This window comes from Leptopilina boulardi, unplaced genomic scaffold (genome assembly GCF_019393585.1).
Source record: "Leptopilina boulardi isolate dan_hultmark-lab unplaced genomic scaffold, ZJU_Lbou_2.1 LbouV2_325, whole genome shotgun sequence".
Classification (NCBI taxonomy): domain Eukaryota; kingdom Metazoa; phylum Arthropoda; class Insecta; order Hymenoptera; family Figitidae; genus Leptopilina; species Leptopilina boulardi.
Window position 1 is genome coordinate 1,362,477 of NW_026137891.1, and position 25,601 is coordinate 1,388,077.

The 25,601-nt window shown below is 24.5% G+C and overlaps 7 protein-coding genes across 9 annotated transcripts; 3 read left to right on the forward strand and 4 right to left on the reverse strand.

Annotated features, from left to right (window-relative positions):
* The first annotated feature begins 125 nt into the window (after nt 1-125).
* Nucleotides 126-2,713, forward strand: LOC127284465 (protein spindle-F). The gene is made up of 7 exons (XM_051309906.1): nt 126-420; nt 717-1,007; nt 1,083-1,341; nt 1,418-1,509; nt 1,578-1,770; nt 1,850-2,132; nt 2,257-2,713. Exons 2-6 carry the CDS (start codon nt 747-749, stop codon nt 2,128-2,130), a joined length of 1,086 nt encoding a protein of 361 aa, XP_051165863.1. The 5' UTR covers nt 126-420; nt 717-746; the 3' UTR covers nt 2,131-2,132; nt 2,257-2,713.
* Nucleotides 2,612-3,781, reverse strand: LOC127284466 (39S ribosomal protein L32, mitochondrial). Its single transcript, XM_051309907.1, has 4 exons — nt 3,614-3,781; nt 3,139-3,384; nt 2,934-3,070; nt 2,612-2,848 (listed from the first exon to the last, which is right to left on the reverse strand). The coding sequence occupies exons 1-4, from the start codon at nt 3,702-3,704 to the stop codon at nt 2,729-2,731; spliced, it is 594 nt and encodes a 197-aa protein (XP_051165864.1). The 5' UTR covers nt 3,705-3,781; the 3' UTR covers nt 2,612-2,728.
* A 31-nt stretch (nt 3,782-3,812) lies between these two features.
* On the forward strand, nt 3,813-4,860 carry LOC127284467 (copper transport protein ATOX1). Of its 2 annotated transcripts, XM_051309909.1 has the most exons (4): nt 3,813-3,945; nt 4,155-4,287; nt 4,408-4,480; nt 4,591-4,860. In XM_051309909.1, the coding sequence occupies exons 2-4, from the start codon at nt 4,276-4,278 to the stop codon at nt 4,716-4,718; spliced, it is 213 nt and encodes a 70-aa protein (XP_051165866.1). In that variant the 5' UTR covers nt 3,813-3,945; nt 4,155-4,275; the 3' UTR covers nt 4,719-4,860. The 2 variants fall into 2 exon arrangements, with proteins under 2 accessions (XP_051165866.1, XP_051165865.1); XM_051309908.1 differs by lacking the exon at nt 3,813-3,945 and having other exon boundaries at nt 4,000-4,287.
* Nucleotides 4,861-4,904: 44 nt separating this feature from the next.
* Nucleotides 4,905-8,131, reverse strand: LOC127284469 (POC1 centriolar protein homolog A). Its single transcript, XM_051309910.1, has 6 exons — nt 7,843-8,131; nt 7,417-7,776; nt 7,110-7,320; nt 5,803-6,002; nt 5,408-5,713; nt 4,905-5,346 (listed from the first exon to the last, which is right to left on the reverse strand). Exons 2-6 carry the CDS (start codon nt 7,765-7,767, stop codon nt 5,038-5,040), a joined length of 1,377 nt encoding a protein of 458 aa, XP_051165867.1. The 5' UTR covers nt 7,768-7,776; nt 7,843-8,131; the 3' UTR covers nt 4,905-5,037.
* Nucleotides 8,132-10,671: 2,540 nt separating this feature from the next.
* On the reverse strand, nt 10,672-16,763 carry LOC127284815 (caprin homolog). Of its 2 annotated transcripts, none has more exons than XM_051310512.1 (5): nt 16,597-16,763; nt 15,100-15,672; nt 14,286-15,020; nt 13,947-14,211; nt 10,672-11,681 (listed from the first exon to the last, which is right to left on the reverse strand). In XM_051310512.1, exons 1-5 carry the CDS (start codon nt 16,708-16,710, stop codon nt 11,479-11,481), a joined length of 1,890 nt encoding a protein of 629 aa, XP_051166469.1. In that variant the 5' UTR covers nt 16,711-16,763; the 3' UTR covers nt 10,672-11,478. The 2 variants fall into 2 exon arrangements, with proteins under 2 accessions (XP_051166469.1, XP_051166468.1); XM_051310511.1 differs by having other exon boundaries at nt 13,947-14,214.
* A 3,319-nt stretch (nt 16,764-20,082) lies between these two features.
* On the forward strand, nt 20,083-23,403 carry LOC127284807 (protein obstructor-E-like). Its single transcript, XM_051310505.1, has 5 exons — nt 20,083-20,548; nt 21,827-22,225; nt 22,301-22,495; nt 22,603-22,801; nt 22,926-23,403. The coding sequence occupies exons 1-5, from the start codon at nt 20,485-20,487 to the stop codon at nt 23,110-23,112; spliced, it is 1,044 nt and encodes a 347-aa protein (XP_051166462.1). The 5' UTR covers nt 20,083-20,484; the 3' UTR covers nt 23,113-23,403.
* LOC127284810 (dysbindin-like) lies at nt 23,275-24,932 on the reverse strand. The gene is made up of 5 exons (XM_051310507.1): nt 24,581-24,932; nt 24,171-24,451; nt 23,937-24,092; nt 23,706-23,846; nt 23,275-23,620 (listed from the first exon to the last, which is right to left on the reverse strand). The coding sequence occupies exons 1-5, from the start codon at nt 24,634-24,636 to the stop codon at nt 23,532-23,534; spliced, it is 723 nt and encodes a 240-aa protein (XP_051166464.1). The 5' UTR covers nt 24,637-24,932; the 3' UTR covers nt 23,275-23,531.
* Between the last annotated feature and the right edge of the window lie 669 nt (nt 24,933-25,601).

The following is a 25,601-nucleotide window of genomic DNA, read 5'->3' on the forward strand; positions in this document are numbered from 1 at the left end:
ATATAAAACTGACCAATGAGAACAATAGGATGTTGACCAAAAAAGTCATTATCACGTTAACGCCATGAACTAAAACTTTGTTGTCACCTCAACAGATGGCCTCACTAAAAATTTCTAACAATTTGTTTTTATTATTCTAAACAATTAGTTTTAAAGAGTTTTAAACATTTTTAATTATTCACATAATTAAAATTAGGTGTATATATTAAATAAACATAATTTTTTATTTTTGAGAAAATTAATATTTCTGAAATATTTCCCAACGGATAAAGTAGAACTAATATTGTGATCAGCTGATATCACAAAACTCGATAAAAATGACGTGACATAAATAAAAAGGGGAATCACAGTTAAAAAAAAATTTAATTAAAATCGTCACAATCACGTTGTCAATCTGTGAATTTTGTATTAAATACATCCGTAAGTAGTTTTTATAATAAATATTATTTTTGAAAAATTTCTATTTGCTTATGATGAATGACATTTTTTATAACCTATAAATTTATTTCTAATATGTTTATATGATGCACTCATTACACGTAAACATTTAGGTCATCATTAAAATTTTTTTATTAAACAAATTCAGTTATTTTTTAAATCACATGTACCATTGTTCTTTTTTTTCTATTTTCTTTTATTCACATTTCAATCAAATATGTTATGTCGTCATTTTTGTTATAACTATGTAATAAAAAATTTATATAATTTGTTTGTAGATACATAGATAAATTTGTTTACAATGTGAAATGATTTCTTTGAAAGAAACAACAAAATCAGACATGAGTAATTTCAATACATTGGAAGCTTCACAAGAAGAGAATTTTCCTTCGCAATTTGCTCTTCAAGTTGCTTTTCAAACAATGAAAGAACGTTGCCAACATTTACAAGCAAGATTAGCTTCTGTTGAGGAAGAAAATATTCGTTTACGATTAGAATGTGGTAAAGAAGTAGCTGCAATTGCTGAAAAAAGTCGAAAAGATACTAAAGATGAAATTTCAATTTTAAAAGTAAGTAATTTTTTTCTTTTTCATTGGATAATTTTAGAAAATTTGTTATTTTCTTAAATTTTTTTTTTTTTACAGGAAAAAGTCGAAGAATTAACAAAACAAAAATCACAATTGAATCATCATATTTTCATGGTGGCTGCTGAAAATCGTCAATTATGGAATAGATTAACAAGATTAACTAGAGCTAATAAATCATTAGGAAATCAATTAACAAAAATTTCAGATACCCTTAAAAAACATCCACCAACTGAGCCAACGGATATTTTATCATATAGTTTCAAAGAGACTTGTATTGATGCACCGGAAGTTAATAAATGTCTCATTTCAACGGATGGTAATTTTTTTTTTACTCACGCCTTATTCTTCGTATTCAAATGTTTTTAAAAATAATTTCTTTAATTTTTTTTCAGGTATTAAAGATCAGAGTCTAGAAGAGATTTCTCTTAGGCTAATTAATAGTATAATGTTGGAGAAATGTGAATTAGAAAAACAATACGCAGAGGTATATTTTCTCAAAATAATTAATTTCAATTTAGTGAATAATTTAATTAAATTTTTTTTTTTTTGCAGATGGTAGAATTACAAAGTGATTCGCAGGTGAATTTACAAAATGTCGGCTTCACTTATCCAGAGGATGTTGATACAGATTCTTTGGAACAATTAAAAGATCATGACAGTAGATTATCGCAGACAAAAGAAATACTTTTAAGCCAACAGGCAAGATTAAAGAGAATCGTAGGAAAAATTAAGACCTTAAAGAAAGGTACTTAATTATTATATTTTTAGCATAAAAAAATATTTATGTTTTCTATTGAGTTTTTAAATTAAATTTCTTTTTGCAGGAACAATGTGTCCAATGTGTCGGAAAAATGCTAGTAAAATTTTGTGTCAAACAGGTACACAAATTGATTTAGACATTAGTATAAAAGAGAATCTTAAATTAAAAACAAATTTATCTTCTGATAATTTAAGTGAACGTAGTTTAAATTCAGAGGAAAGTAATTTAAGCAATAAAATATGTCCCTTATGTGGTGAATCTTATGGAAAATCCATTTCGTTCACTGAATTTCATGAACACGTATTAAGTCATTTTAGTAACGAAGACATGGAAGTTGTACATTAAAGGTAAAAATTTCATAAAAATTATCTTTAATTTAATAATTAATTTTAAATATTTTTAATTTATATAATCCTCTATAGTTTCAATTTTTTAATTTTTGTTCAATTTTTTATTTATTCGTATATTTAGAAAAAAGAAACAGACATTATTCCAAATGACTGCAAAAATTATAAACAAAAAAAAAACAAAAACTGATGAATAAATCAGTAACTCACGTACCTTGAAAAAAATTATTCAATAATATTATTTAAAAACAAAAGAAGATATTTTTTTAAAGAATTGTACAAACTCGAAAAATAGTGTACAAATTCTTTTATTAATAGCAAAAATAAATTCAATGATTTATTATTCGAAGTATTAGGGAAAAAAAATTTAAATAGATGATTGAAATATTTAAATTTATAGACACTTATTTGGAACTTATTAACCGAAAAAATAAAATTTAGTATTAGTATTAGTTAAGGATTAATAATAAGCTTCTATATGTACGTGATTTCTATTTATTTTTTATACTTTACAAATATATGGACAATTCTTGAAAAGCTAAATAAATTTCAACTTTATATAAAAATCTAATTTTTTTTTTTATTAAAAACGACACTTAAACTATATTTATTGGTTTTACTTCTTTACTGTCAGATGGTTCTTGTGTTGTTGGTTGCAATAAATTTTGATGAAACCATTCTGGTCTATTTTTTGGCATTTCTACTATTCGTTGATTCTAAATTATAAAATTGAAAAATTTTAATTTCAAATCAATTATTTAATTAGCGAAAATATTATTATCAATAAAAGTTTTGTATTACCTTCCAAAATTCTTGAGACAAATTGTCATTTTGATAGAGAACAATAACTTCTTTATCAACAGGATCTAATTTCAATTCATTTTGAATTGCTTCTTGTATTTCAATTGTTTCCTTCTTTATTTTTCCATAACAATGTACTATATAATTATAAAATAAATTATAAATGTAAATATAAATTTTCATTATTAAAAATTTTTAAACTTACCGCAAAGAATTCCAATTTCGTGAACGTAACCACAATTAACGCACATTATTAAATTTGTCTTTGGTCTTAAAAGTTTCCAATTATAAATGGGATGACCATATTTTCGCATCATACGTTTTTCTGCCGTTCGTCTATGTTTTGGTACACCCCATAAAAATCCATCAAATATATCTTTCAACGAAAATGTTTTTGATTCAACGGATTTGTAATTTTTATCAAGTTGATTGAATTCAATAGCGCATAATTCTGAAAATAAAAAACCTAATTATTAAACTATTAGAATATAAAAATTCTTTTATTAAAATAATTGATTACAAAAATATTGATCATTTATTTTTTATTAACTTTTTTCTATTAGTAGATGTACTATTAATAAAATTCAAATATTAAAAATATTCATATTTTTGAAAATATTTATAGGTTAGGAGGTGATAAAACTATTTTTAAAAAGCAAAATAAAACAAAAATTACTCACGTGGAGGATATCCGCCTCTAAAAATTAATTCCACAAGGTGATTAAATTTTTGCAATGCATTATTAAACCGATTAATAATATTTGAAACCATTTTTTTACATTTGTTTGTGAAAAAAATTAATTTCACAAAAAACTAACCTAATTTAGAAAATTTCTAGTAACTTGCGGCTTTTTTAAAGTTGTCCATAACAAAGTTACTAGAGGATTCAGGACAACCAATCAAAATTCTAATTATAAATAAATAATTTTTTATATTTTTGTGGTTCTTTAAAATTATTTAAAAACACGTCATATATTTTCCATATTGAATCTTTTATTATATTTATTGAAAGGTAAGATAATAGTAAAAAAAAATGTACTTTTAATTTTTTTAACTACCGAATTAACTATAACCTCACTTTTCTAAAGTGACAGTTTTATTGTTGTCAAACATTCCTTTCTAAACTCTCTCAAGTCATTCAATTTCTACGTATCGAACAATAGGTTCTTGCTTCTAGATTTATCTGTAATGACCTAGATAAAAATTAATCTCTATGTACAGTGTTCGGTCAATCACATTCGATAGAATTAAAAGCTAGTGAAGCAAAACTAGTAAGCCACGTTAAAGGAAAAATAGTACAGACTTTAGAAACACAAATTTCTTTCTATTTTACATAAAAAAAATGGGAGAACAAGTAAGTTAAAAAAATGAATATTTTTCCTAAAAATTTCTCTTATTATTATAAATTTTTAAATATTTTAATGACTATTTTTCAAAATATTTATTTAATAAATTAACCTATTTTTTTTTATAGGTTTACGAATTCAATGTGGAAATGACTTGTGAAGGATGTGCAGGTGCTGTTAAAAGAGTTCTTAATAAAAATGGTAATTATTTTCATTTTGATGTAATTTTTAAATTAATTAATATAAAAATAATAAATTTTATTAATAAAAATTCTACTTTAGATATTTAAATAGTTATTTTTATTTTCTAGGTATAGAAAATTTGCATATTGACGTGCCCAATAAGAAAGTAATCGTGACAACTCCATTACCTGCAGATTTAATTTTAGAATACTTGAAGAAAACTGGAAAAACTAGTTCTTTCGTTGGTACAAAATAAGACTTTCTTTTATAAGTATTTTTTTAAACAATTTTATCTTTTTAATTTTTTTTTTTAAACTGTTTTATCCTTTAAACTACTGATGAATTTTATAAATGTGACCCTCTACAAAAGGTAATAAAAATTTCTTTTAAATTTTCTATTCATGAGAAGTTAAATTTATTTACAAAAAAAAACCATTTCTATAATTACTTTAAGTCTAAGATTACTCAAATTTAAAGTTTAGAATATATTTTAGTACAAATGAAAATCATATTTGTATATAAAAAGTAAAAAAAAAGTACTTTCTTTCATAAAACGAAATCATAATCAAAATATTCTAATTTTTTAATTCATCTTCAACAACACTTAATCGTTGCTCAAGTAAAACAACAGTATTACGTATTGATTCAATTTGTTCACTGAGAGCTTCAATAATCAATCCACTTGAACTTTGTGAAATATCATTTGTTCTATTACAATATGAATTTGACATTGTAAATTTCATATTTTGTTCATGTGCTTTAATATTTCGTAAATTTATCACTTCAATTTCAGCTTTATCATGAATTATACTCATTGGACATTCAGTATATACTTTGTTTTTAGTTTCAGAATTATGTAAACTTTTGATTGATCTTGATAAATACTGAATGATAAATTAATAAAATATTAATAGTGAATTAAAATTTTAGTTTCGATTCAAATACCTCATTTAAATCCTCTTCACTTTCTTTCACATCTTCATCTTCTTCATCATTCGATTCTGTTTTCTCCGAATTATTTCCCTTATTATCAGACAATGAATTGTTAAATTTTAATTTTGGTGAAATTAATTGTCTAGAAATTTTTCTCGATTTATCTTCTTTGTCGAAATTCGATTTCCAAATTAATAGCTGTCGATCTTCACCTCCAGATGTGAAATATTCACCAGTTTTTGAAAATGCTATTGCTGTTATTTCACCTACGTGTCCCTTTAAAGTATAAATTGGACGACCTTCGAGTAAATCCAAAATCTGCAATTACGAAATTAATTAAATTTTTTTTGAAAAAAAGGAATTTTGTAGCAAAATAATTATTTTGTATTTGTTTTTAATTATCGTACCTTCATAGTTGAGTCCTCAGAAGCTGTTAACATAAAATTTCCATTTGGATGAAATTTTGCTTTATGAACTGTTCCATTGTGAATAGTGTAATGTTGATGTAAAGAAGCTGTTCTTAAGTCATATAATTTGACGCAACCATTTGTGCAAGCCGCTCCAATTGCTCCTCCACTTGGATGAAATTCAACATCAACCGCAGATGCTAAATTTTAATAATAACTAGCAATATTAAACGCGCGCCAAATTGAGTATTTAATTGTTTGTTATAAAGAAATTAAAGATTAATATTATCAATAATAATTTAAATTTATTAGAATATTATTTCATATTAAATGATAATAATGAAAATTATTATTATATGTTATTAAATTATATATAAAATTGAATTATTTTCCAAATTTTCAATTTAAAATTCAATTATTTACCAAGTTTTCAATTTAAAATTAAATAAAATTCAAATATTACCCGAAATTTTAATTCAACATCAACTTAAATTAAATTATTATCCAAAATTTCAATTAAAATTCAATTATTTTTTAAAATTTTTATTCAAAATTAATTATTATCAAAATTTTCAATCAACAATCAACTAAAATTAATTATTATCAAAATTTTCAATCAACTAAGATTAAATTATTTTCAAAATTTTCAATTTAAAATTCAATTATTTACCAAGTTTTCAATTTAAAATGAAATAAAATTCAATTATTTTTTAAAATTTTTATTCAAAATTAATTATCGAAATTTTCAATTAAAAATGAACTTAAATTAAATTATTATCCAAAATTTAAATTAAAATTCAATTATTACCCGAAATTTTAATCCAAAATCAACTTAAATTAAATTATTATCCAAAATTTCAATTAAAATTTTATTATTTTCCAAAATTTCGAGTCAAAATTAATTATTATCAAAATTTTCAATCAGCAATCAACTAAAATTAATTATTTTCAAATTTTCAATCAACAATCAACTAAAATTAAATTATTTTCAAATTTTCAATTTAAAATTCAATTATTTACCAAGTTTTCAATTTAAAATAAAATAAAATTCAATTATTTTTTAAAATTTCGATTCAAAATTAATTATCGAAACAATGCCAAAAAAACATTGAAAAATTTTAACCAACACAAAATAATGTCAAACAATACATTAAAAAAAAAAACAAAAGACCTATAACAAATACTAACTTCAGGTGTGGACAGAATGAACGAAAGATATTCACGATTATTATATGTAATTACAATTTATATACTTTTTCATTTTAAATTTCTGTTGAAAAAATTTTTTTTATAATTGCAAAAATTACCTTTTATTTCATTAAAAGTCCTGACACATTGTCCGCTCACTGTATCCCATAATTTAATAGTTTTATCATCACTACATGAAACTATTAATCTTCCATCTTGTGAATATTTGGCACATCTCACCCAATTTGTATGATCCGTGAATGATTGAAGAAATCTTCTTCTGCATACCTTCCAAATTTTCACACTTTTATCATCAGACGATGTCACAAGCTGTTGAATTAAATTTCTTTTTTCAATTTCCATTTATAATTTAGTATATAAAAAAATTTCATAAACATTAAATATAAATGAATTTCTAAAAATTACATTTTCACCATCATAACTAAATTTCACCGAACGAACAGCGCCGGAATGAGCTCGAAAATCTAAGGATTCACCATGAATTTTCGGTACCCATATTCTTACAGATCTATCCTTGGATGCTGTGGCTATAACTTCACCGGAAGGTGCATAATCAACATCCAAAACAACATCTTTGTGTGCAGAGAATTTATATGCTCTCACTGAATCAGTGAAATTCCATACCATTAATGTACGATCCAAACTCGAGGATCCAATATGTGATGTTTCTGGATGAAAACATAATCCAGATATTTGATCCTTATGTCCAACAAAGTGTCTTTCAACCGATGGATCATAAGTCCCTGATTTCGACATTACTGAAAACTATATATAATTTCAAATGAACAAAGTCACATAATTTAAAAAAAAATTATTTTCCATATTTCTTACCTATTCAAAATGTAAATCCTATTTAAAGTGTATTAAAATTATATTTTTGTCATTCAAAACAGTTTTATTGACAAAATGAATATTTGACAGTAGGAGTATAAAAAAATACTCAAATTTATGAACCTTTAAGTTCATTAAATAAAATTATCACTCTCTAGTAAAGTACACATCACAAAAAAACACCTGGAACAGGAAAATGAAGGAGAAAATTATTATTTAATAGATGAAAATAATATTTTTTGTTGACAAACGAAATAACCGTCAAAGCACTTCTTTTGTTTCTGCAACAAAGTACTGTGAGACTTATGATTGGACAAGAAGAAATTGTCCCAACCAATCGTGACACACTTTACACCCGCTAATATTTAAATTGAGAAATCATAATTGTTAACAAAGCTTCATTTTTAATAGATTTAACTAGCAATATTAAACGCGCGCCAAATTGAGTATTTAATTGTTTGTTATAAAGAAATTAAAGATTAATATTATCAATAATAATTTAAATTTATTAGAATATTATTTCATATTAAATGATAATAATGAAAATTATTATTATATGTTATTAAATTATATATAAAATTGAATTATTTTCCAAATTTTCAATTTAAAATTCAATTATTTACCAAGTTTTCAATTTAAAATTAAATAAAATTCAAATATTACCCGAAATTTTAATTCAACATCAACTTAAATTAAATTATTATCCAAAATTTCAATTAAAATTCAATTATTTTCCAAAATTTCGAGTCAAAATTAATTATTATCAAAATTTTCAATCAACAATCAACTAAAATTAATTATTATCAAAATTATCAATCAACTAAGATTAAATTATTTTCAAAATTTTCAATTTAAAATTCAATTATTTACCAAGTTTTCAATTTAAAATGAAATAAAATTCAATTATTTTTTAAAATTTTTATTCAAAATTAATTATCGAAATTTTCAATTAAAAATGAACTTAAATTAAATTATTATCGAAAATTTCAATTAAAATTCAATTATTACCCGAAATTTTAATCCAAAATCAACTTAAATTAAATTATTATCCAAAATTTCAATTAAAATTTAATTATTTTCCAAAATTTCGAGTCAAAAATAATTATTATCAAAATTTTCAATCAGCAATCAACTAAAATTATTTATTTTCAAATTTTCAATCAACAATCAACTAAAATTAAATTATTTTCAAAATTTTCAATTTAAAATTCAATTATTTACCAAGTTTTCAATTTAAAATGAAATAAAATTCAATTATTTTTTAAAATTTTTATTCAAAATTAATTATCGAAATTTTCAATTAAAAATGAACTTAAATTAAATTATTATCGAAAATTTCAATTAAAATTCAATTATTACCCGAAATTTTAATCCAAAATCAACTTAAATTAAATTATTATCCAAAATTTCAATTAAAATTTAATTATTTTCCAAAATTTCGAGTCAAAAATAATTATTATCAAAATTTTCAATCAGCAATCAACTAAAATTATTTATTTTCAAATTTTCAATCAACAATCAACTAAAATTAAATTATTTTCAAAATTTTCAATTTAAAATTCAATTATTTACCAAGTTTTCAATTTAAAATGAAATAAAATTCAATTATTTTTTAAAATTTTTATTCAAAATTAATTATCGAAATTTTCAATTAAAAATGAACTTAAATTAAATTATTATCGAAAATTTCAATTAAAATTCAATTATTACCCGAAATTTTAATCCAAAATCAACTTAAATTAAATTATTATCCAAAATTTCAATTAAAATTTAATTATTTTCCAAAATTTCGAGTCAAAAATAATTATTATCAAAATTTTCAATCAGCAATCAACTAAAATTAATTATTTTCAAATTTTCAATCAACAATCAACTAAAATTAAATTATTTTCAAATTTTCAATTTAAAATTCAATTATTTACCAAGTTTTCAATTTAAAATAAAATAAAATTCAATTATTTTTTAAAATTTCGATTCAAAATTAATTATCGAAACAATGCCAAAAAAACATTGAAAAATTTTAACCAACACAAAATAATGTCAAACAATACATTTAAAAAAAACAAAAGACCTATAACAAATATTAACTTCAGGGGTGGACAGAATGAACGAAAGATATTCACGATTATTATATGTAATATTTCAAATTTATCAATAAATTAATATTTAAAAATCAAAATTAACACGAAATTTAAAAAAAAAATAATATCAAATTTGTAATGTTGAATTGGATCTTTATTTGGAAGATACATAATAGTCATAGAATAATCGAACATAACTGAAGCAAATGGTGATTAAACACAAATGTACAAACGAAATACGTTGAGTAGTTTCGATAGTTCGTTTGGTAATGAGCGTGAAATTTTTTTGGCGGCGTATTCTTTTTTTTTATTTGTTTTTTTTTTTTTTTTTTTTTCTTAAAATGACACTAAAAACGAAAGAAAAAGAGAATTGTACATTCGAATCGACTTACATGCTTTGCATTCTCGCTATCTTATTCTTCTTCTTTGCATTAAAAAATAATCTTTCTTGTGTTTTTGCTTTTAATGAAAAATCAGGTAAGATTGTAAATTTTCTTTTTTTTTTTTGTTTGCATACTTGATTTTTCAATAAAGCACTCATCAAATCTCATCATCGTTTTGTCAACATTGCTCATAATTCTAAAGAATTTCAGGAAAAATAGCGCATTAAACAGTCACAGGAGGGGAGCGATACTTTTCTAGATTAAAAAAAAAAACAAAAAATATATATAAAAGAGAAAGAAAGAAAATAATGAAAATCAACCATGAGAAAAACAAGCATTGCTCTACAATCTCGTTTCTGTTAAGATTTATCTTTCTTTTTTTTTAGAAAAAATTCTCTAGAAAGAGAGGCCAGTGCTGATCGCCAACTCTCAACGATCATCTTAACATTTATTAAATACATTTCTGTGTGTTTGTTTGAAATGCGCTTAAATTCATATGTTCATTATCTTTTTTTTTTTGTATTTTTTTTTATAATAAAATTATTTTTTTTTTTTTCATCTTCTTCTAATCTTTGTCGATCAGCTATTGTTGCCCTGTGAAAACTGCCTTCTGTCACAACACAGTAATACTTGTATTGACATTTCTGCATTTAGCCGATCTGGTACATTTTTGTTTTTAAACGTTGTCGTTCGTCGTCCTTTATTTTCATTTGATACTGAGAGTAACATTATTTTTAAAAATTCAAACGCTAATATTCCCTTTTCAATAACCTAACCGTGAAACATTCAAAGCCCTCTAAGATGTACGTTTTAAAAATGTCAATTGAAAAATCAATTTTTCGAATGACATTTGACAATATTTAAAACGAATTTGATTAACTTGTGTAAAGTATGATTTAGACGTGTTTAACACTTTTTAATCATTTTTTTTTTTGTTTTTCACAGAGAATCTCTCCTTTAGTCATATCACAATTAATTAAAAATTACTTTACATCTATTAATCATTAGGCGTAACATTGTTTTTCGTTTTGTGTTAGTTTTAAAAATTGTTTATTCCTTTCTTTTTTTAACCGCTTTTTTGTTTTCTTTTTTTTTTTACAAACACACAGCTTAATGACTTTGACTTTTCAAAAGTAGGATTGAATGTTTAAAAATGTTTAAATTTTATATTGTTACTTGCTACGGTTCGAATAACTACCACGATTACTAGTGCCTCGTTGATTACCACGGAATTGTCCACCTCGACCTCCACGTGTACCACCAGATCCTCTCTTGAATCCACTGTTATAACCGCCGCTTCCTTCGCTCCAGTTTGAATTACGTTGACCATAGCCATTCTGTTGATAACTACTGTTTTCGTTTCGGTAATATGAACCTTTAAAAAAAATATTTATCTAAATATTCAGACTTATATAAATAATTAATTTAGGTAGGGTCAGCCGGGGTAAATCCGAACGCTAATTATTTCAGCTTAATTAAAATTTTTTAAAATAAGTTCGATATGAGAATTTTTACCTCAGATCCTCTTCAAGAGATTCTAAGTATTATCCCATTTTTCGTTTGTTAATTAGCAACAGCATAAACAAAGATAACGAGTATTGCAAAAAAGATTGAAAATCAAAGATGACACTCTTTCAGTATTTTGTCTCGTATTTGAAGAAAAAGAAGCTAAAAATTTATTTTATTATTTATAATTGTTTGTTATGAATACTAGAACAGAAACTATTTTTGATTTTTGCCTTCTGTAAAATTTTATTAATAATATCAGACCGTTCGTATTTACCCAGGAAAATTGGAAAACCGGGGTAAATCCGAACGGTATTTTCAATAATTTTTTTTTACATCAGAGCCACACAAAATTGTTTTTATTTCATTAACTATTATTTTAACATTATAAAAGTACATAGAAAAAAGTTTTTCTTTCTATACGTATCCTCGTTAGTAATTAAGGGGAGGGACTGGTGAAATTTCAGCCTACTGAAGTTATTATTGTTAAAGAGTGTCAATTTTTTTTCTGGCATAATTTAGGATCCAAAATTATTATAAATTATTAAAATTTAAAAAAAAATTTTTTTAGCCATTTTAGAAAATTTATTTTTTGGAAAAATTAAATTTCTTTAAATTCCATACGATTGATTGTTTAAAATCGTGAAAAAAGCGTAAAAAAAATTCGACAATAAAAAATAATGAAAATTGTGGAAGTAGTTGAATTTTTTTCAAAATTACCACTAAAATTGAAAGCAATCAAAATTGATCTTGTTTAGGGGTAATAATTTTTTTCAACATTTTTTTCAACCAAAAATCTTATTCTACTGAGAAAAACAACAAAAGGTAATTTTTAACAATTTTACAAATATTTTTATTTTTCAAAATTTTCATTTTTTGAAAAAATTGAAATTTTTCAAAATCCATACGCTTGATTGTTTAGAATCATGAAACAAGCGTATAAAAAAATCGGCAGTCAAAAATAATTAAAATTGTGAGAGAAGTTTAAATTTTAAATTTTCGAGAATTTTGAATTTGATTTTAAAAATTATTAACAAATTTATAGTTTTTCAATTTTTCATGATATATTATACATTTAAATAATTAATATTGTCAGAAAAAAAATTGACCACCCTTAAACAGCTTTAATTTTGATGTGTTAAAATTTCAGCGGTCCCTCCCCTTAATAAGCAGAAACTTAATCTCTGTTCTCTCGAAGGAGTGTTTCAATTTTTTTGCCAAATGGTTTGTTGAAAAAAGTTTTTCAGGATCTTAATAAAATTTGGTATTCTACGGTTTTTGGGGTCGCTAATTACCAATTTGAAGTCAGTTTTTCAAAATTCAAAATGGCGGACGAGAATTAAAAAATTCATTGGATTCGCTCGAAAATTGTTACTCGGGGGGTTTCAGGGTCGCTGATTACGAATTTGGAGTTAGCAAATTTGATCATTTTTAAAAATAAGTTTTAGGAAAATCCGCCATTTTGAATTTAAAAAATTTGACTTTTATTTTTGTATTTACATTCAATCACTCCAAAATACTTTCTGTAGCAAGTTTTGCAAAAATCCGTTATGATTTGATAAAGTTATTGAAGGTTTTAATTGTGTAATGCATTTTAATTTTTAACCTGTTTGATTTTTGTATTTATATATATGATGCATTATTACATAATAGGTTTATTATCGTATTTTTTTTGAGTTTTTATATAAGTTTAACAATTGCAATACTTTAAATTTATTTTCCCTAAGATTTTTCTGAAATACAGTGGCGTTCGTATTTACCCCAATATTTTAGGAAAGTTGCAAAGTATCGAGGTAAATACGAACGCTAAGTTTCCTGCGATTGTAATTTATCAAAAATTTTTGCTACCCCATAAAATTGTTCTATGGAAGTAAAGTAACAACTTCATGCACCAGAATACCGGAAGCATTTTTTTTTTTAAAGAAAAAACTTATGTTATTGTTGAAACTTACTAAAAGCGTTCGGATTTACCCCGGTTGACCCTATAATATTTATTTCAAGTCGAATCCAATAACAATTATTTCGACTCGAAATTAGATTTTGTAAAATTGTCAATAGATTCTTGAAAAAAAAATGACCTTCAATGATTTATAACGAATTGAGTTTGGAAAATATTTATATTGAAATTATATACCTTGACCACTTCCGGTACTACTGCGTCCATTTTGTTGATAGCCACCGCTACCACCTCGATTTCTCCCTCCGTATCCATTTGTATTGCCTCGTCTTCCACCTCGTCCCCTACTTCGTTGTTGATCTCCCCAATTCTGTTGCGATGATTGTTGCTGATCCTGCGAAGAATCCTGAGATTGATCCGTTTGACACCAATCGCCAGCGCCTTCTGACATTTGTCCCCAATCAACAGCTTCATTTTGTTGATTTAGTTCACTCTGATCCTTCTTCTTATATAAAAAAAAAAAAATTACTCTTAATTTTGCTCCTAAATTACTACTTCATAAATAATTCAACTTACTTCAGGTGCTTGATCTTGACTATCCTGTTGATGTTGATCATAGACTTGAGATTGCGATTGATTGATTTGTGATAATCCCTGTGGTTGTTGATATCCTGTCGGATGTTGAGGACTATATTGTATATTTGGTTGTTGATGAGACGGTGGCATAGGAATTGGCGGTGGGGGATTTGGATTGGCAAATCCTGGAATGTGTGACATATCCGAAGGTGGAGCTTGATGTTGATATAAAACAGGTTGTTGTACTACGGGTGTTGATGAAAAATTTTGATTTGTAAATGTTTGAGTGGGAATGGGAGCATTGACAGTGGGAATAATTGGTGTGGTCATTGGTGGTTGTGGTGTTACATCCGGAGAATCCAATTCGGACTCCTGAAGGAAAAAGAAATTCGGCGTACCAATAACATCATTGATTCTTGGTGCTTGCGATTGTGGTGGTTGTTGTTGTTGTTGTTGTGCTTGAGGTGTGGGAACAAAATTTCCAGCATTAGTATAATACGATGAATCAATTGTTGCATTTGCTTGCGGTGGTAATTGTTGTCCAAGAACTGGTATTTGTCCAGAAACGGGAGCAGCAACAGAAACAACTGGATGTGGTGTCATTTGAACTAAATTAGGAATGGTCATCGCAGAATCGGCTGGTGGAATGTGCCTATCATTAGTATTGAATTCCTCATTGGTTTGTTCTTGAATTGGTTCCTCATCAGCTTGTTCTTCCATTTCTTCATTAGCTTTCTGTTAATGAATAATTTAAATGATTAAAGGATAAATTAATTTAATTTATTGTTATAATTATTTTGGTGTATTTACTTACCACGTCAGTCGTTTCATTCTCTTGAATTTGATCAAAATAGCCGCATTGTGTGATTGATGTAATAATTTCCTTAAGTTTAAAATATGAGACTCCAACTTTTTCAAAGTCTCGCTGTTTGCCTTCAACAATTGCCACCAAATGTTCAGCAACTTTTTGCGATTGTTGAACAATTGTCGCTGAATTGTTACTATCTCTTTTGTGATTAATTGTCACTTCGTTGAATAAACTGTCTAATGCTGTTAAATCTTCGTCAGCCAATTTAATAGCTCCGTTCTTGCCAGCAAGAAAATCTTCACGTACACTATTTGTCCCCATGTTCATTAAAGTATCCTGAATGAGTAAAACTTCTCGAACCTTGGCAATGTCCTGTTGTATTCTTTCAAGTGCCTCCTTACGCGCAAGCTTCTTTTGTTGCTTAACAGCGTCATTGGCAATTCCTTGAACTGATTTGTGTAAATCACGGGTAATGTCCAACGTTTGTATAACCTCGTCATATTTTGCAACTGCCGTTTTTTGATCTGCATTAAGCTCACCGCCGCCTTTTTGCAGATCCTTATAGGATTCTAGTTTTCCCTATAATAAAAAGAAAATCAATATTAAACACAAATTTCATTTGTAAAATTTTCTTTCTTTCATTAAAACTTTTATTAAGAAAGTTGTGTCTTATTTAATTAAAACTAATTTCAAAACATTTCAACCTAATTATGTATTTCAAATTAAATACAAAAATTGATTTGAAACATTTTATCATTTCTTAACAGAAAATATAAATTTATCTAAAAAAAAAAAGAATTTACAGAAAATTCTAGAAAAACGAGAATATTTCACAAAGCAAGAATTTACAATCTAGAATATACGAATTTAAATCAAATTTTCTTAGTTTTCAAGACAAAAACAAAGAATATGTAAACACTATGATGCAATAAATGTAACAGAGGACATTCATTTGTTTATTAACACCCAGGAAATAGGGATTGTATGAACTTCCAGGAAAAGGGAGAAAGAGGGGAGGTACTTGCGCAAAAAAAGGAGGGCAAGACGTATTCAATTCTTTCGAGCATGGAGACAAATTATAATTGACAATTAGAAAAATTTTAATGACAAATTATTGGAATTTGACTTTTTAAAAAAAACAGATGCCGGTTTATAAGACTGTTAGCCATTAGAGCGCGGCGCTAGGTATTACAAAAAAAAGATGTGCAGAAAAGCACCGCCATGACGTCGAGGTAGCGGCAGCGCGTAGAAAATTGTATTCGTCTATGTAATAAAGCATTTTAAATGAAATCAAACAATTGATCATGATACATATTATTGAAAAGTATAATAAACAATGAATAAAATTCAATAAAATCAGTAAATTTGACGTGAATTACAATGCACGAGCACATGGTTTCTCCGAAAGATGGCGGATCCTATAGTAGATGCCGCGGATGACAGATAGTAAAACGCCGGATTTTAGCAAAATCATATTTTTTTTATGATAAAATAAATATTTACCTTGCGTTTCTCTAGATTCCTGATCTTGTGCTCGATAACAATAACCGCTTGTCGAATTGGATCAACGGCCTCCGTAGAGGCCTGTTTCTCTAGTTTAGGGTTGGCAGAAGGCATCCTTCACGGGCAACAAACGCGAACTGGATACTACTTGGAAAACACAATGCAAAAAGATAGCGCAAGTGCCATTGCGCAGACGACAAATCGACGAGTCAACCAATCAAAAACTGCAAATAAACAATCATCACTTCCGACCGCCAAAATGTGAATTATAAATTCCTTCAAAATAACAATAGATACTTTTACCTAAAACGGAAGTTAACCTCAAGTATAAATCTATTTTCAAATATTTTAAAATATATTTAAATATACAAAAATTTATTTTTATTTTCATAAATAAATATTTTTAAATAATTTGCAACTCTTCAACTTTTTGAAATATTTTACTTATTTTCGTATAATTATTTTTAAAATAAAGTAATTAATTAAAGATAATTTGTATTTTTAGTTTTAAAAAATTATCAAACAAATAAAATTTATGTGCTTCCCTTCTAGAAAAAATCGATTGAAAACGATTGAAAACAATAGGAAAGAAATTTCTATTGTCCCCAATCGTGTTTCTTAATCGTGTTCTTACAATTGAAGACGATTGACTTTCTTATTATATTCAATCGTTTTCAATCGTGTTCTATAGATTGTATTCCATGCATTATTGCTTGGTGGGAGTTTTTGAAAATTTTAAAAAATGCAACTAATTAAACAGTCTAGAAATATATAATTATTTCAAAGATTATTTTCCGAACTAAAAAATTATAATATTTATCAATGTATTTGTCACCACAGAAGAAAATCATATATTTTATCAAAAATTAATTAAAAGTTATTTTTTAATTTATCTTTGAATGAAACTGCACAAGACGAAATGTTTCTCGTTTATAATTTATCGAAAAAATGTTTAAAAAATAATTTTTGACAGACACATTAAGTATTGTTTTAAATTGAATTACTGAAATTTTTTTTTTAATTTCAGTCAATATTGAATTTTTTTAAATAATCGAATATTGGAAGATCTACAATAATTATAAGATTCATTAGAAATAATTAAATTTCTGGTGATTTTAAATTGAAAATTTTGAAAATATTTTAATGAATGAAAAACTTTATACAAATGTAATGGCTTTAATATCCGTTTCTAGCACAAAATAAGTTTGTAAAGAATTTTAATTAAAAATTTTTAGAAAAAATTTATATTTCGAAGAGTTGCAATCAAAGTTTTTAATAAAAAATATTTTTTTTTTAAATTTATGATAAAATTTGCAAAAAGTATTAGTTAAAATTTTTTATAAATAAAATAATTATAGAATTTAATAGAAGTAATTCAATTTTGGAAGTGTTAAAATTGAAAGGTTTTGACTTATTATTTTTAAATAATTGAAATTTTGTAAAATTTAATTGAAAACAATTGAACTTTTTAAAGAATTTGATTAAATTTTTTGAAAATATTTAATTGAAAAATTATGGTTTTTTGTTGTTGGAAGGAGTTTAGGTGAACTTCGAACAAAATTTATACTGAATAATTTTTTTGCTAAATTTTTTTGAAAAGCTGCTGGACACATAAAGTTTAAAAAAACTAAAAATTTTGTTCTAAAAAAAAAATTATAAACTGAAATTATTTTAAAATGCAAGAAATAGAATTGTTTCTTATATTTATTTTTATATGTACCTAATTATTTATTTAATTTCTGTTTATATGTATTTTTTACGTACCCATTTATTTATTTTTATATTTTTGAGGTTATGTATTAACAACTCAAAGATTGTCATATTTAATTTGTTCATGTATAGGATAAGTAAACATATTGACATTATCCATATCACTAGAAATTTTACTTTAGATTTTAAATATTTGACACATATGCACGAACAGAACAAACTATATATTACAAAAGACTTATAAGAAAAACATCTTTCCTATTTGATTCAACACTTTTCTTATTCTTATAATTAACTATTTGCGCATGTGCGTATATCGTTCTCCCGATAGCACCCGATTAAAAACAATTGAAAAAGTTTAACTTATTTTACACGATTGAAAACAATTCGAATCAATTGAAAAAATATATACTCCAATTGAAAACAATTCAAAACGATTAAAAAATTTTTGTACCCTATCGTTCTGAATCGTGTTTAATTGATTTTTTCTAGAAGGGTTTATTAGGTTATTAAAAGTATATATTAAAATTGTAATTAAAAGATATTTATTTAATAATGTAAAAGCCTGTTAATATGCTTCCAATCATACATCTGAGTATTATGTTAATATGTGTTTCTAGATTTTAAAAAAATGATTTTTTTTTAATTTATAAAAAATTTAATGAATCTACTTAATTAGATAATTAAATTTTCGTAAATAAATATTTTTTAATTTCTAAAACTTAATTATGTAAAATTTATTATTTGTTTATATATTTTTTTTTATATTTTTAATTTAATGGGGAATTTATTTCATTTATCTTGATATTAATATTTAATTAAACGTTAAACAAATGAAATTAAACTTCTTTTAAAAAAATATTTTCTTTAAAATAAAATGAATTGAATATAACAAAAGTTTTTCTTATAATCTGAAATTTAACCTGAGGCAAAAACCTTGAAACTTTCCAAAATTAATCTCGTTCTATTAGCAATTCCAGTCTTCTTGTTATTTCGTAATCGAAAAGGGCAAAATAAAATTATAAATTTAATTATCAATTAAAATTAATTCTAATATATTTTAGAACACGATTCTTTAAAATATTCTCGTTTACATTTTTAATTATATATATATATATATATATATATATATATATATATATATATCTTTTTTTTGTAAATCAAATGGATTTAAAGACTTAAAAAATAACTAAAAGAAAAGAAAAAATATAATATGAAAAATCTTATGAAAATCTTTAAAATTAAATCGAATAAATTAGAAAGTAATTAGACCAAAAAATATGTAAGAGATGCTACTGTCAACAAAATTGACAATTTGTAATGTCTTGATCTAAGTTTCCTACTTTTACCGATTTATGTAATCATTATGATTTTAAATGACAAATTTAATATTATATTTATGTAATGAATTTTATATTAAATTTAATATTATATTTACATAATATAACATATAATATGTATGCAATATTAATTTGTGTTCTAAAAAATTATATTGTTAAAAAAAAATTTAGATTTTTTTTATAGATAAATCTTTAAAATATCTTCTTTTCCATTTTTTTTTTGAGAAAATTTTCAATTCAATAAATTTCTAATTTTGAGTCGAGGGTTGTAAATAGAGAATTTCAAAATAAATCAATCAATTAATTGAGAATTAAATAATTAAAATTTTTTTTGATTTAATCATAAAAATTGATCATGAAATAAAAGAAAAGAATTTAAAAACTTCTTTTTTTAAAAAGGAAACTAAAGAACAATTTAGAGGCCACTGAGAAAAGAATGAAGGAATTAATCAGAAATTGATTCATCCTTTGTCATTTGTTCAAGAATACGAATTGTATATAATATACGTTTTCTGAATGGAGAAGTACATTTTAATGGTTTATCCATTTTTTTTTTATCATATCATTTATCCACACTTACATCATTCATTCTTTGGATTTACCCTCTTCGCACGCATACATCCATATATTCTCTCTGATGATGATAGACCCCTCCCATATTCTGTTGGATTGGCAAAGATGATACTCTCACTTTTTTCTCGTCCGAGGTAATAAAAGTCACGAAAGGTGAAGATGATGCGACTAGTTTACATTTTGAAATCAAAGGCAACGCATTTTCCTGATAGTCTACTATTATTGTAGTGTTTCCATATAAGAGTCTTCTTTCTTCATCGTCAAGATGATCCGGAAACCGATCTCCATTCTTCTTCTTTGCACCATTCTTTTCCTAGGATTAAACACCTGTAAGTAATTGAGTTTATTCAATTTATTTCGTTTATTTAATTTTAATTAATTAAAAAATAATAATAAATAATTTTTCTTGAAAAAAATTATCTTTAATTATATTTAAATAATAGAATTTTATATCAATATAATTCAAAAATTAATTTTTTTTAAATTTAAATTAAACTTTTGTTTAAGTAGTTATTATTTATTTAAAAGAAAAGGTTATTGAAAATGTGGAAAATTTTAATTAATGTGAAAGTAACTTGTTAATAAAGATCTATTGACAAGCTTTTAAGCCTTCAGTTGCTTTTTTTTTATTGATATATGTTAATTAGAAATATAATTAATTGTTTTACTCTTCAACTATATTTCTATAATTAATTTTTAGTTTGTCAACTACTTTTTGTTACTTTAATTTGTAAATCAAATTTTTTTTTTTAAATATATTTTGTTATTGAATTAAATCACTATAGCATTTCAAATAATTAAAATGCCGATTAAAATTTATTATATACGAACCACCCACTAAGCAACTAGTCGTCCCGGATTCTCCATGAAAATTTACATAATCTTAACATAATTTTTAATGTAATATTATTTTTAATTAAGTACTTTTAATTTCAAGTTTTTCAACTCGATATCAACGATAAGGTCAAGCAAATTCCTTTTATGTGTTGACAAGTATTTTTAAAATGTTTGAAAAAAATATTTTATATATTAAAAAATAGATATAAAAAAAAGAGTATAATTTTATAAATTTTTTCTTTATACTTTTATATATTAAAATTTTTTTTTGGGAAATTTTTTTTTCCTATTCATATTCATGGCATTATAAGCAGTTGGGCCGAGTTAAGATTACATAAGTTGAATAATATATTAATGAATGTTAAAACCTTTCTAGAGGTCAGACACATATAAGTGAAGATGATTTCTGCGTCTATGCTCTTGTCCTGATGTCGTCGCGCCAATACAAACTCTCAAGTAAAAGTCCTCCGAGACAAAAATCTGTCCTTCACCTTAAAAACACAACCTACTTATTTCAAAAAAAAAAAAAAAAAAATCTTTTATATTTATATAAAAGAAAAAAAAATTTTCAAATGGAAACAATTTTTTTAAATCAAAAATTTCTAATAAAAAAATTATTTTACCCTTTATAGAATATAGAGTATAAAATAAAAAAAACTTTTAATAAATCAGAAAATTGTATTTTTTATCCAAAAATTGATTTTCGAATTTTTAATGCCAAAAATGTAATAAAATTATAAATATTTTGAAAATTTTTATGTAATTTATAGGTGGAGGTCAATTTCAACGACCTTTTCCGACCACAAATCGAGGACAATCACAATTCGGTGGCCAATCACAATTTCAACAAAAATCTAGTGGACAATTTCAATCGCAATTTAATACTGGACAATCACAATTTCAATCGAAATCAACTGGTCAATCACAATTTTTATCTAATCAAATAGATCAAAATCGTAATGTTCCATTGCAAAAATCACAAGTTTCCTGTCCAGAGAGAACTGGAAGATTTCCCGTTGCCTCACAATGTGATGCTTATATAGAATGTATCGATGGCGTTGGTGAAGAAAAACTTTGTCCCGAGGGATTATTATTTAATCCAAATGTACGATTTAATTATCCTTGTGGTTATCCAATTGATGTTCAATGCTTGGGTCGATCAAATCTTCGTAAGTTATTGAGAAAAAAAAATGTATATATATTTATTTTATATTTGAATTTTTCCATTTGTTATTTATTTTTAGAACCAGCAAAACCAACTGAAGATTGTCCACATCAATATGGTTATTTTAAAGTTGGTGATCAAAAAAATTGTGGTAAATTTATGAATTGTGCTGATGGTGTGGGATATATTTTCGATTGTCCCGAAGGTTTGGCTTATAATTCAGAAACATATCGATGTGATTGGCCCGATCAAGTTACAGATTGTGATGCTGAAGGTTATTTTTACAATATATTTTTTTTAGAACTCATTTGCAGTCTATTGATAAATAATAATTTTTTTTTTAAATTCTGATGATTCTGACAAACAAAATTGATCTTTTAGCTTACTTGGGATTCAGTTGTCCAAATGCTAGAGAAAGTGGTTTTCTCACCGGAGAAATAAGATTCTATCGAAGTCCCTCAGATTGTCAACGTTATTTCACTTGCGTTAATGGACGTCCGCGACTTCAAAATTGTGGCGAAGGAAATGCATTTAACGATCTTATAAATGCTTGCGATGCTGTTGAAAACGTTACCGGATGGTTAGTATCGTATAAATTTTATTTAAATTGTAAATAATTTTCAAAAATAATTAACAAAAAATATACATTCCTCTTTATAAAGAGGAAATACTAAAAAAAAAAATTTCAATAATTTTTCTTCCAGTAATACGGGATTTGAGAAACGTGTACCAAACACTTTTCTACAAGGCAATACTCAAGGCTTCCAACAACGAGGATCAAATAATCAACAATTAAATAATTTCCAACAATTTAGAACAAATCAACAAACTGGAGGAAATAATTACCAACAATCTGGTTTATCGTCAAAATCACGTTTTGGCAGATTTTAAATTATACACAGAATATATATATCTATATTTTATATTCTCGCAAAAATCTCTTTCCAAAAATAATCAAAACTATTTATATAAGTTTTTTCTTCCACAAAGACATTTTTTTTCCCCCATCATTCATTGGTGTATAACAATCTTATATTGCGTCTTTGTTCGATAAACTGTATATTTATTACTAAGTAAATATATCTCATGTACAAATATGTATAGTTCATCTTCTTTTTTTTATATAATTATTGTATAGAGAATTATTGAAAATAAACTATATAATTCTTTTTCTCGAAAAAATTTACTCGCCTTGTTTGTCCATTTATCCGATTTGACTAATTCAGGAAAATTTACTTTTCCCTATCACAAAGAGTATATGAACTCAAATATATATATATATATAAAATTATATTGGTGAATGGTAATAATTAACTTTTTAAAAATGCATCGAAATCTGTTGTGTCAGTTTCCAAAACAATTTCATCGAGCGATGGGCCCTCTGTTACTCGGTTAATTTCTAAAAAGAAAAATATATATATATATTTTTTCACTGTAAAAATAATATATATTATGAATTCTAGAATTTAAAAGTATATAACTACTTGGAATGGAACCAGTTGCTTTGTACTGATTTAATTCTTCATCGAAAGCTTCCGCAAAGGTTTTTTGTCTTTCTTCCATCATTTTCTGTTGTTTAAGTTCGTGTTTGGCTATTTTCTCCGAATGATCACTGGAAAACTTTGCTAAAATGAAAAATAATGAAAAATAATGAAAAATATTTAATTTATTTAATTAATTTAATTTTTTACAAAAAGAGAGAAATTAAAAATTACCTCGTTGAGAATTTAAAGTAGCGACCTTATTTTCCTTGTATAAAGTTAATTGAAACCTGTGTTCCACTTGTCGATTTTGTAAATCTAATTCTTCATTTAGATTTTCAAGTTCGAGAAGAGCATGTTCAACATCTTCAAACATGCCTTGAATTATTTCTGTAACAACAACAAAATGAGATTAATAATAATTCTAATAGATAAGAATTTTTTTTTTCAAAAACAACAACAACAAACCTATTTGACTCATAAGATTTTGAATGGTTTCATTAACTTTAGGAATGACGGCTAATGTATTATTTAGGCACAATATACTTTTCCATTCTCGTTCTAATTTTAAATGAAACACTGCAACGAGAGAATCAACATTTTGTGCATTCTTAGCATTTTCTTCAGCTAAATCATGTAATTCATTCCATTGTAATTGATAACGATGTAGAATATCAGCTCCTGCATTATAATTCACATTTCTTATATTCTCTATTTTTTTCGGCTCAGAAACTGTTAAACCTCTAATACTGAAAATAAAATAATTTATTAAAATAATTAGAAATAATTTAATTAATAATTACTATCTTTTTTGAAAATTATTTATAATTGATATTATTAAAAGAAAATTTATGAAATTTTTTGATATTATAAACTACCTGGCGGACAATCCTTCTTGCATAGAATGAAACTTTTCACGAAGTGTTCCAAACATTATAACAATAAAAAAAAAAAAAATTATTATTTATTAATTTGAATTGATCAACAAAATAGATGTATATTTAAAAAAATAATATTTTTCATGAAATATATTTTTTAAAAACATAACCAAAATTGTACAATTAATTCACAAAAATAACAAAAATTTAACATTATCATCAAATTTCATTCGTCTTAATTGTTTAAATTCTTGATTATCTATTAAACATTATTCTTTTAAAATAATTTATTTACAATAAACAAATTTTATTTTATCTATACATTTGACATTTCTCAAAAATTCATTATGGAAGTTGCAATTTAATACTAAAGTTCATTTCACAACTAAACTTTTACGAATTAAAAGAGTAATTTTTATTGGATGTGATATTATTTGAATTTTGAAAATAAAACCAATCACATCACAGTATTCAAATATCAACAATTGTGATTGGATGATGTTTTGTTAGTTCCTAAATTATCCGCATTGTTTTGGGCGGGAAATTGGACATATTATTGAATTTCAAAAAAAATTTGGATAGAAATTAAAATTATTTTAATTTAAATATAATTAATTATGTAATGTTATTAAACGATAAATTTAATGGAAAATAAATGTAAGATATAAATAAATAGAAATAGAAAAATAAATAACAGATAAAATAGAAATACAAAAAAAGTTTAACAATTAAATTAAAAATTAATAAATATAAATAATATTTAGTCATTTAATTTTGAAAAAAAGTTCCCTTTTCTAAAAAAAACTTGTATTGTCTGAAATTAGTTTTTTAAAAAAAAGCTCACGCGATTGTCATTTGTTTAAATATGATTTCAATAGAAGATCGTTGTATCCATTTTTCAACATTTTTTTTTTCCTCCTGTCATATCGTTATTAAGTTTAAGATATTCTATAGAAAGTGTAGTAAATATTTAATTTATATTTACAGATATATTTAGTGAAATTTTCGGGAAATTTCAATT